Source organism: Populus trichocarpa, chromosome 19 (genome assembly GCF_000002775.5).
Source record: "Populus trichocarpa isolate Nisqually-1 chromosome 19, P.trichocarpa_v4.1, whole genome shotgun sequence".
In the NCBI taxonomy this organism is placed as follows: domain Eukaryota; kingdom Viridiplantae; phylum Streptophyta; class Magnoliopsida; order Malpighiales; family Salicaceae; genus Populus; species Populus trichocarpa.
Window position 1 is genome coordinate 10,598,559 of NC_037303.2, and position 11,948 is coordinate 10,610,506.

An 11,948-nucleotide genomic window follows, 5' to 3' on the forward strand; every position below is an offset into this window, starting at 1 on the left:
GCGCATGTTTTTTTCTCACATTTCACCCTTTTTTATTTTTTTGTTATTTAATATAGTTTTTTATTATTGTTTAGGATATTATTATCTCAATATTTTAAAAAATTTATTCAATATACAATAGATTTTAAATTAAATTTTTTTTTTTTTGTGCTAGAAAAAGCTTTTATTCCAACCGGCGGGCGTAGAGCATGCCAATGGTGTAGTATATGCTAAGCAATGTCCAAGAATAACCCCATTTACCACCATGTCTCACTCAGTTGGACTTCGTCAGTATCAGCATTGGGCCTTTATTTCCTTGAAACAGCTCCAAAGTGCTTCTAAGACAAACAGCGACCGTTACAAATTTGTCACCTTTAACATAAGAAACTTTGCCTCTATTTGTTAAAAGCCAAGATCAAACTTCTTGTTCCTCTCAAAAACACCTGTACTTTTCGAAGCATTCAACTCTAGATACAAAAAAAAAAAACAAAAACAAAAAAAACAAAAAACAAATAGTATTAGGATATAATAGTATTACGACCGTGATTGTCCTCATAAATGACCATTTAAAAAATAAATAAAATAAAAAGTTAGCTCAAAAGTACAATTTAAAAGCTTTGTCAAATACCACTCAAGTGTCAATCATTCATATTAAATTCTATACAGCAACATCATTTTTAAAACATTTTCCTCTCCAGCAGAAACGCTGCTGTTCAGAGAATTCCAAATTTTCACACTGTACATTTTCCATAATCTATTGTACGAGGATGGGTTCTGTATATAAATTATCATTTGCAGACTTCAGAAGCTGCTGACTATGCAAGAAACCAGCAAAGACTGTTTTCAGCAGCCTAATAGCATCTGCAGCAAGGTTGTTAAAATCACAATTTTAACTCGTAAAATCGTACGATTTTACGAGTTAATACATGTTACCGTGTTAAATCGAGTTAAAAAAAGTAATAAAATCATTACAAAATCGTATCAAATCAGTGAAATCGTTGAAATCGTGTAAAATCACGATTTTAAATCCGGTTTCACGAGTTTATAAGGAATATATTATATGCTGTGCAGTAACTGCACCAAAAAGTCAAAACCTAGCATTTCTCTTTCTCAAAGTGCCTCCTTTTCTCAAAATGTCTCCAGTTCAACGTTGCAAAATCCAAACTTTCAAATTCAAAACAAACAATCTCTGCAATCTGCCTCTCTTTCACCTTCAGAGTTCAGCCCTTTCTCTTTTTTTAACTATTCTTCAAAATCTAAATCTCCATTTACTTGTACTCCTGGAAGCAAATCATCAATCTGGGTGGAAAAGAATTATATCTGCAAATTGTAACCTACCGGTGAGTGATCTACGATCTGCAACTTTGAAGTTTTTTTCGTTGCCAGGTCATGTGGTTATGTTGTGCTGCAATTTTTATGTATATTCATATATTTGTAAGCTACGGGAGTGATGGATGTAGGCTTATGATTGAGAATTATAAGCTTTTTCTTGATGGTTTTATGCACGGGAAAGGGATTAAGAGTAGTTCTTTGGTTTGGGTAAATGAATAGGAAGAATGGGTGGTGTTCGATTTTGAACTTGTTTAGAAAATGATAGGCAAAAATTACTCTCTGATGTTGAAATCCTTTATAATAAATTGACGATCACCTAATGTATTCATGGATTACTTAGTCAGTTTATTGTCAGCGACTTGTAGCCCAGATACCGCTGACAAAACTGCAAGCATAAAACAAATTCGATTTATAAATTTAATCCAGGGACAAAGTATTGAGGTGGGGAAAAGAACTGTTGATGTTGCTACTTCTATGTAAGAAGTTTCTGCAGGGTGAAGTAGTGAATGAGGCAGAAGATTTGAAAAGCCATAAAAAGAAAAGGAAAGGTAAAACATAATTTAATTAGAATGCAGAAATTAAAAAACCTCTACTGTCATCAGCATCAATGACAGTTGCTAATGAGATGATGCATGCCTGCATAATAAAATCAATTGAAGACATGGTCTGTACATGATCTTCCTTCGATTTTATTAGTGTTCTATATTAGTGTTTTGTACGTCTAAATATATTTATATTTAGCTTAACAGTCTATAGACTACAGAAGCATTGTCAAAAGTTAATTGAATTTTAGATTACACTGAAATAATTCTCCAATCTCATGATCGTCCTCATCAATGGTACAATTATAATTTGCAGAGGTTGGTTGGATGTGAATACATAGAAGATGATTTATATATAAATATGTTGTTTCAGTATTGCCTGTTTTTTTTTCTGCAACACCAACATAAAACACCCTGTCACACCCACCCCAGCCTGCAGATTTCAAAGCATTTTCCATGCTCCAGGTTGTTTCAAAGCACTTTCAATAAATAATTGATCAAGATCAAGAAGACATGAATAAATATGGGAGATCTTATCATAATTAACCAATAAATATAGGGATTCACTGGTTTGACTCATTATTGCATAGTTGCTCTTAGCTAATTGCTTTTCATTATCTTGATGATATATGTTTTCTTGAAAGAATATGTTTCTTCATTTAAAGAAAACTCTCGATATTTTATGCACTGCTCTTCATTTAAAAAATTTTCCTTACGATTTTACAATCCGTTTTTACGATCCGAGTTTATTTTGTATTTTTCGTGCCGTGTTAAAAATGCGTTTTTAACAACCTTGATCTGCAGCATTGTCCAAGGCATATATTTTGTAAAACAAAATCAGTGATGTAAATAACATATATGATCGGCCAAACAAGGATATAATAGTATTAGAACCGCGAGTATTCTCATAATTGCCCGTTGAAGACTTAGAAAAGAGGTACAAATTTACATCAACGGAGAAGGAGAAGGAGGAACATTAACTCAACTCAACTCACTTTTCTCACGCTCATTGCTGCCGTAGGCAGCACCTCTCTCTCTTTATCTCCTCTCGTTCTTCTTCTTCTTCTGGTCATATTTGGCTCAATTTATAGCCATAAAATGGCTAACAATTGAGGTTCCGACTCGATTTCTCACTAAGTTAATGGCCACTACCCTAGTATGGTAGTAGGTATGTCGAGACTTTTATCTTCACTGCCTAACAATCCCATTTGTCTCCAAGTTGGACATTGTTAGGTTGTGGAGACAAAATTCTCCATATACCTACAACACTAACATAATGAGAACCAAAAAAGGAGCTGGTGCTCGCTACCATTTGTTGTCTAATACTCTTTACAAATAGCCAAGATTTTATTGTTGGCTATATATACATATGTTATATTCATTTGTCTTCATGGATATTTCTATCACCAAAGTCCACCAAACACACCTCTTCTCACACCAAAAGATCACTCACACCGAAGGATCACTCAACCAGATGGCTTGTCACACCTTTTCTAACAAAGGATCACTCAACCAAATAGCTTGTCACACCATTTCTAAAGAGCATTTTACACTTGTCTTTGACACAATACTCTAGCCTTAACATTGACTTTGGATAGATCTTTTTTAGGCTCACACCATGACCCTCACACCTCACCCGTTGTTGTGGAGCGGTTGCACCCTCCTTTTATGATGCCTTGAAGTGGCTCCGAGACTTTTTACCACCATATGCACTATGAGAGAGATCACTACCACTGATCACATATAAAAAGAGAGTTACAATATACTCCTCGCAATCCTCCCTCTCAATTTCTATGTTTGGAGCTTTTACGCTTTTCATTGTGGCACTTGCACCCTAAGAGATCACTACCACCTCACTCAAGATGCTCAGAACTCAAACCAATGTTTCTTTGCCTTTCATCACAGGCAGTCGTAACCCCTCAATTAGGAGCATATGCAATAGCTCTTCTTTTCATTCTTGCATGTATTGGAAAGATCTTTATTATTGTCTTCAACAAGAGTACAAGAGACTTCTTGTTGTACAACCTTAACACAATTTATGCTCTGAGCTTCATCTAGGAACACATTCTTTCATTGCACTTGTCTCATTTCAGTACCTCGTTGGATCTTACAGGTACTCGTGAATAATCTCCATGTGCCCCCGTGCAATTTCTGTTCACCAGATTTCTTTATTCCTTATTTATGTTTGATAGTAGCTCCTCCTGTCACAACACCTCTCCGAGTCAAAATAAAGTGTCAATCTTTATCCTTTTGTTGTATTTCTTTTCCTCCATTTAAGACCTCCTTAGTTCTACCCTTAAGCAATCATAGTCACCGAATATAACATTTTTAAAGAAATCACTCTTTCATTAGATCCTTGAACATGTGAAACCCAACTATTCCCTTGCCATCAACTTACTTATATACGAAAATAGTATTATGTGAATACTTCCAGTAAGCAAGTTTCTATAAAATATTGAAAGGGTTATAATGGTCCTATTTAAAACTCAATCTTCTTAAATAGAACTTTTTAGGCCCGTATCTATTCATCATATTGACTTTCCATATATTTCCCCTTGCTAGCTATGTTGAGGCTTTCCTTTACAAGTGATCTAAACATCTTGGTTATCTACCGTTGATTTCTCAACATCTAGCGACACTACCAGTGCAATAGATTTGTCAAGATTGGTCTTACAATCATCATCACTATACACCATGATCTTCCACGTTCTATAAGACTAATTTTGCCTTCCTTCAAGAGTGTTGAATTCCCTACAACAATCCTACACATATATTGGGCTACCACGTGCAACTTCTTCATTAACATCGACCATCAAGATAACCTACGCATGCCCTTTCTACTCGAGCAACCAATCTCATTATATCACCACCATCATTTTCATTCTCAATCTCGACAATCGGACTATACCATTGCATTCAAAACGATCAAATAAGCTAGAAACAAGTTTGAAAGCATCCTGATCGCATTTTAAACTATGATTTGTTCAAAACAAATATAGCATGATTAGATAGCCTAGTTTTAATAACAAATCTGGTTGCACGTAAGATCAATCACATTGGATCCTAGCCTCGGCTTGCAACTTGCTGATGTGTCAGCAGACTAGATGTTGGTATAATGTTGACATGGCACTCTGGTTCAAGTTAGAAGTCTGGGTCAGTTCACTGGTATTAAGGTTAGGTAAATTATTGCTGGTGAAGAAGGCGTGTGGCTGCAAAAGGGCAGTTCCCCCTTTATGACTGTCTTATGTTAGTTTTTTGCGTTGTTTTCACCAGTGTATTCCTTTCGGCCTTTTCTTTACGGTAGTATATCCAAAACACATTTTTAACCACTTTCATTTATGGGTAAAATCAAAACACCTACTAGTTCATCTTCACCCATGCTTGGATGCCCACTTGTTAGGACCGCAAATGTTTTGATAATTGTCGATTGGAGGCGAAACACAATTTTTAACATGATTAGGAAAATCACCTTACATTCACAAAGCAACCAATATCATTAAAGATAAAGAAGAGGTACAAATTTACATCAATAAAGAAAGAGGAACATTAACTTAACCTAACTCAACTCTCACTTTTCAAATACTCATTGTTGCCCTTGGCAAAAACTACACTAGAAAGCCCCCCCTCCCTCTCTTTCTCTCATTTAGTTCTTCTTCTACTCATATTTTGCTCATTCATATTGGCTTTATTTATTACCAAAGGATGACTAAATTTTGATAGTGGTTCCAAATCAATCTCTCTCTAAGTTAATGGCCATTATCCTAGTGTGGTAGATATGTGAGGACTTGTCTCCACTTCCTAAAAATCGCATTTGTCTCCAAATAAGAGATTGTTAGGTAGTGGAGATAAAAATCCTCACATGCCAAACATACTAACGTAATAGGCATCGAAAGAGAAGGAGTGAGCTAATGCTTGCTACTCTCTATAAATAAAAAGAAAGAAGAGGCAACATGTAGAAGCAAGAAGAGAACTTTTCTCACACTCATTGTTGCCCTTGGCAACGACCGCACAAGTGGAAGATTCTTAGGTGAGCTAATGTTTTGCTCATTCATATTGGCTCATGTTGAATCGAAGAGAAAACTTTTCTCACACTCATTGTTGCCCTTGGCAACAGCTACACAAGACAACCCCTCTATCTCTCTCTCCTCCTGTTCTTCTTTTTCTGCTCATATTTTGCTCATTCATATTTTGCTCTATTTATAGCTAAAGAATGACTAACAATTGATAGTGGTACCAACTTGATTTCTCACTAAGTTAATGGCTATTATCCTAGTGTGGTAGGTATGTAGGGACTTTTGTCTCCACTACTTAATAATTTCATTTGTCTTCAAGTGGGAGATTGTTAGGTAATGGAAACAAAAATCCTCACATATCTACCACACTAACATAATGGGCACCAACGCTCTCATTTGTTATCCAATACTCTATAAATAAAGAGGAATAAAAGGCAGCATGTAGAAGAAAGAAGAGAACTTTTTTCGAACTCATTGCTACCCTTGGCAATAGCTACACAAGTAGGAGATTATTAGGTAATGAAGACAAAAATCCCCACATACCTATCATACTAACATAATAAGCATCGAAAGAGGAGTGAGCTGGTGCTCACTACCATTTGTTGTCCAATACTCTTTATAAATAGAGAGGAAGAAATGGTAGCATGTAGAGGCAAGAAGATAACTTTTCTCACACTCATTGCTGCCCTTGGCAACCCCTCTCTCTCTCTATCCTCTTATTCTTCTTCTACTGCTCATATTTTGCTCATTTATATTGGCTCTATTTAAAGCCAAAGAATGACTAACAATTGATAGTGGTTCCAACTCAATTTCTCACTAAGTTAATAGCCATTATCCTAGTGTGGTAGGCATGTGGAGACTATTATCTCCACCACCTAACAATCCCAATCTCATTTGTTTTCAAGTGGGAGATTGTTAAGTAGTGGAGACAAAAATCTCCACATTAACATAATGGGCACAAAAAAAGAAGTGAGGAGTTGCTCACTACCATTTGTTGTCCAATACTCTATACATAGAGACGAAGAAGAGGTAGCATGTAGAAGCAAGAAGAGAGCTTGAAGAGCTAGAGAGGGAGAGAGAGAGTAAGCTGCCAAAGGGCAGCAGCAGTGGCTTCCAATGCAGCACTGCTAAGAGAAAAAAAGTGAGATTGGGAGATAAGTAGAGTGGATGAATCTTTCTCCTTATTCTCTCCCTAAAATTGACTTATGTGTGGATGTAGGTAATTTACCGAACCATGTTAAACATTGTGTTCTGTCTCCAACAAGCAATTATCAGAATACCCATGGTCCTAACGAGTAGTTCTTCAAATTTACAAAAGTAAGACAACTTAATAAGCCATGGGGCTAGGGCCGAATGAACATGGAGTCAGAAGTGCAAGGAAAAGAACTGCAATTACCTGGTGAGCTTTTGGTCACTTTCCATGGTAGTATACCTGGCATTGCAAACAGGGTTTAATGTTTCAGAGTTTAAGTCATGGATAATCCAATACATGCTTTAATGTGTGTCAGAACATTTCTCGATTAAGATGGCATAGGTTGCACAATTTTGATGGTTACAAAAGCACTGTACTATATGCTAGGGGTCCTATATTATCCAAGCATGCAAGCACAAGGCAACCAAATGTTGACTCAAATATTAACTCAATGAACTGAAGGAACAAGTTTTAGAAGGTTGGTGGTAACAAGTAGCATTTTAGAAGTTAATAGTTAATGACTCATTCAGAAAAATCAACAGAACGGATGCAAACAAATAGAGTCCTTAACAATACGTTGTTCAGTTGCAAGCAAATGTGAACGTAGCCTTCTGATAAGAGAAGCAATATTAGAAAGGTTGCAGTAAATGTAAGAGAGGTGACACACCTTGATAGTCCTATCTCCATGACCAACGAAAAGCTTTCCTTGCCAGCATAATAAAGCTGTTACCACAGAACCTCCTGGGATTGATCCAATGGGTCTAGTATCCACCTGAAATTCATCTCCAGACAACTCCTATAAAAAACAGAATTTGTCAAGCTGAATGAAATGACGAAAGTCTAAATGCCAAAATGCATTACATTAAAAAATCTAAATCAAAGAAGTTAGCTTGTCAAATTCTATTCCATGAGTTGATGATAATCAATGAAGATACAGTATCAATTTACAATGTACCTGTACGTTGACAATTTTGTCCCAACCTCCGGTGAATAGCCATTTTCCCTCCATGACACAAGCCAAAATCGCACCACTGTGGCATTGTGTCGATTTCTTAAACACGTCATCCCTCCATGCCTGAATGAAGCGATGAATTAAACACAGTGAAAAACAAGCAACACCAGCAAATGCACAGGGAATCTTTTCCTAAAAAGGAGAGCTAAAAGCAATCCCAATCAGCCTCAACAGTTGATAGAACAAATTATTTTCTGTGGAACGAGGAGGGTGGGTTGGGGGTGGGATCTGTGCATGTGGAAGATATGACATGTTCATTCATCATTCATGTAGCAAGTCTTCAAACACAACCTATTTTAATTTGAATGCGGGTGTGTGATTTTATTTCTTCTCTTTAACCTCAAATTTGTTTTAGTATCTAAAATTGCAGTATGGAGATAAACAAATATATAAAAAAAAATAGAGCACATAAAACCTTTATCTGTCCATTTTCATGGGCTGCAACAAGAATATTCTGGTTTGCAGTGACAGACAAGACAGAGGTTGCAGTTCCTGGCAAGTCATTTCCCAACACTGTCAAAGGACTATGATCAGTTAGACTCCACAGACGGATGGTTCCATCCCAACTCCCACTATAAAGAATCCCATCACATGCTGCTAGCGTGGAAACTACTGATTTATGACCATCCATAATGCATGACAGGGTGCCATCCTGATGAAATCAGGAAAGGAACAAAAATTTTAAGGTCTTGTACATCCATGTAGCATATAAAATGTAGTAGATGGTAAATGCAAGCTTTACCTGCAATGACCAAGCCTTAACTGACCTATCTCCACTACCAGTATAGAGATACCCATTCCCTGCAGTGGTCAAGGCATGAATTCCACTATAACGCCAATCTTTTTGCTCATACCATGTCTTCAATGGTTCTTTCCCCATAGGAACACTGATGCTCCAGAGAAATATGCCACCTCCACCATCCCCACTAATGCATAATGGTAGTTCTTCATCAACATAAATTACAGCCATGACTTTATGCTCATGGCCCTTAAATGTGTGCATATGAGAGAAGTCCTGCACGGAGCATTTTCAGCCAACAAGCTCACTGATGAAGAGATTGAAAAAAAAAAATAACCTGAACACATGTCGCCTTTATAGCGCATACCTGCAAGGACCAGACCTGGACTGTTTTATCAAATGAGGAGCTAAACAGAAATCCTCCTGCAAGAGAAAGAGTACAGTCAGAAGAAAGAGGGTATGTTGATCAATCATATTCTCGTCTTTCCATCACTCTCTAGGGTAGTAGAATTTTTCATCCACTTTGAAACTAAAGTCAAAATAAGGATAAACAGTATTATGAAACTTAAGACCATATTGCAATTTAAGGTTCAAATCATGCTTATGAAACTTCATACAACCCAATATAAGGGTATCTTCCTTGGTCAGAATCTCAGTATCATTAATATGACAACAGAGCACATGCCTCAAAGGCTCCCGAGTCCCAACTATTGTCATCTAACAAAAGCTGAGTGGTGATCTAGAAAATGAAGCAAGCTTTCAGCTTGGATTTTCCACCGTTCAAAACCGAGATATTGACAGCAAAAATCCTGCTGCAACATAACCAGCAAAGAAGAGTTTTATATTAATTACTCCAGGTTTTGTCACCACATGTTGGAAAGTCACAGCATGGCATGGACTGCAGGAGCTATTTCCATGACTTTGATCTCTGAAATGATGATAAAGTCACCGGATAGCCTGATTGGGAACTGATGCTTGAAAATTCGAATGAGCATCTATAAGATGCTGACTCCCAAGTTTAACAAGTTCTTTTCAGTGGAAGTAACTAAATGAATAACATAATTTTGCAATCTAAAAGCATCAAGTAAAATTTCATACCTCCAATGGCAAATCCTGTAACACAATCAAGATGGCCCTGCATTTCTTTGAACTTGACCTTCCCCTCCACGAGAGCCTCAGCGATATCTTTATCATTTCTCACGTCCTCGCTTTGATCTTGATTTTCTCCACTGTTTTTTTCTGCTAACTCGGATTTTTTAAGAGTTGATTTTTTTAGGGGCACCCAACATAGTTCTCCAAGAACTCGCACATGCTCCTTATTCTCCTCATGGATAGCCTCACCCAATCTGGGAACAGAAGTATCATGCTGATGTCTAATAAATAAGTCCCTAATACACTTCCACATATCAATAGCATGTGGACGATTCCCTGGATCAAAACTCAAAGACCTGCATAGCATCTGGTGCAATGGTTTCAATTCTTCACCGGTTTTACTTTCCAACAAAGAGCTGACTTTCTCCATCAAACCAGTGTAAAGACCCGAACAGTCCAAATTATTGTCTTCACTTCTTTTTGAAATGATAGAATCTACATGATCACCTAGCTCCTCAAAGAATTCTTTCCCGATAAGCATTCTAAGGACAGTACAAGCTAATGTCCAAACATCAGAGCCAAGGCCAATTGGATATCTATTGCTACCACATTCTACCTCCATACCCTCTCTCTTCAATATCCCAAACAAAACCTCTGGGCTCACAAAAACCTCCTTTTTCAAAATCTCACCGACCAATCTCCCCAATTTTTTAACACTTAAACTTCTCCCACCAGAACCAAGTTCCATAACCCCATCATGAACTGCCCTTCCCATCACCAAAACCTCACTCAAACTTAGACTCACATGTCCAAAACCATCCAATTCAAAGCAAGAAACACCTAAACTTCCCACAATTAGCCCTTCCAAATGCAATCCAATCACTGCTTCATACATTTCCATTCCAATCATTGCAAAACTAGACAAACCATCTTTGCTCAAACCATTCTCAAAATCACCCAACATATCCAAAACATTCCCATTAAGTCTCTCACACACAAAATACAAAACCCCATCTTCCAAATCACACCACAAACCACAACCCTTACAGATTCTTCCCTGTTTAGCACAAATCCTCAAAATAAAACCCAATTCATCTCTCTTCTCCTCCTTCATCCCATTCAACAAATTCATAACCTTGGCAACATAACTCAACTTAAAAACACATCCTTTAACTTTACCACTCAACAAACCCCCATCATTGCCAACCTTAAAAAGCCTCACCTTCACCTTTTTATTCCCCTCCTTTAACAACCCATATCCTCTCTCTTTATCCTCAACAAAAACATCATCTCTGTCAAGAACCCAGTTCTTCCATGAAGTATAAAACTCATCAGACCATGAAGGAGGCACAAAGAAGTCAAAGTCTTGAGCAAGGACTGGTTTGTCAATTTGGGATTTGTTGTTGGGTTTCTGGGGATTATGATCTTGTAGCTGCTGAACCAGCCTAAGGAGATCAATGTTTTTAGGAAGTGAAGAAGGGCCTTGCTGTGATGGGTACTTGACAAGTTGTGTACATGCAGGACAGCGAATGGTTAGAGGGTATTTCTGTGGGATATTTTTAAGGCATGACTCGCAGGTTGTATGCCCACATGCGAGTACTCTTGGGATAGTGTACTCGCCGTCGTAGGTTGATAGACACACCGGACATTCTGGTAATTCCGGTGATTCCATTGACAGTTGATTTCCTTCACCAATTCATCACTTCTGTTTGCGACTACAAGATACCTCGTGTTGGTTGACGATCTACGACGTCGTTCGAGAACTATTTTAGTCGTAGTCTAGTCGTTTGATCCTATCCATTAAAAACAAAAACAAAAAATAAGATACTTGTTTGCTGCAATTAAAATAAGTTTATGATAAGTATTTTATTATTTAACTTTGATAGTGAAAAGTTATTCAATTTTGAAGATACATATCAACTTCTAGTAAGTCCAAAAAAAACAAAAAACTTGAGAAGTATAATTTTAAGATAAAATATTATTTATTTCATTTAAAATATAAAAATATCCTTAAAATAAAACTTTTCATTTGGTTGCTAACTAATAT

At 37.0% G+C, this 11,948-nt stretch overlaps 1 protein-coding gene across 5 annotated transcripts; it reads right to left on the reverse strand.

The window, feature by feature from the left end:
- Window positions 1-134: 134 nt before the first annotated feature.
- On the reverse strand, window positions 135-11,678 carry LOC18108392 (uncharacterized). Of its 5 annotated transcripts, none has more exons than XM_006371300.3 (8): window positions 9,908-11,678; window positions 9,177-9,232; window positions 8,813-9,085; window positions 8,486-8,722; window positions 8,014-8,133; window positions 7,726-7,854; window positions 7,263-7,298; window positions 135-446 (listed from the first exon to the last, which is right to left on the reverse strand). In XM_006371300.3, the coding sequence occupies exons 1-7, from the start codon at window positions 11,571-11,573 to the stop codon at window positions 7,278-7,280; spliced, it is 2,502 nt and encodes an 833-aa protein (XP_006371362.1). In that variant the 5' UTR covers window positions 11,574-11,678; the 3' UTR covers window positions 135-446; window positions 7,263-7,277. The 5 variants fall into 5 exon arrangements, with proteins under 5 accessions (XP_006371362.1, XP_024447619.1, XP_024447618.1 ...); XM_024591851.2 differs by lacking the exon at window positions 135-446 and adding an exon at window positions 580-840; XM_024591850.2 differs by lacking the exon at window positions 135-446 and adding an exon at window positions 752-1,299.
- Between the last annotated feature and the right edge of the window lie 270 nt (window positions 11,679-11,948).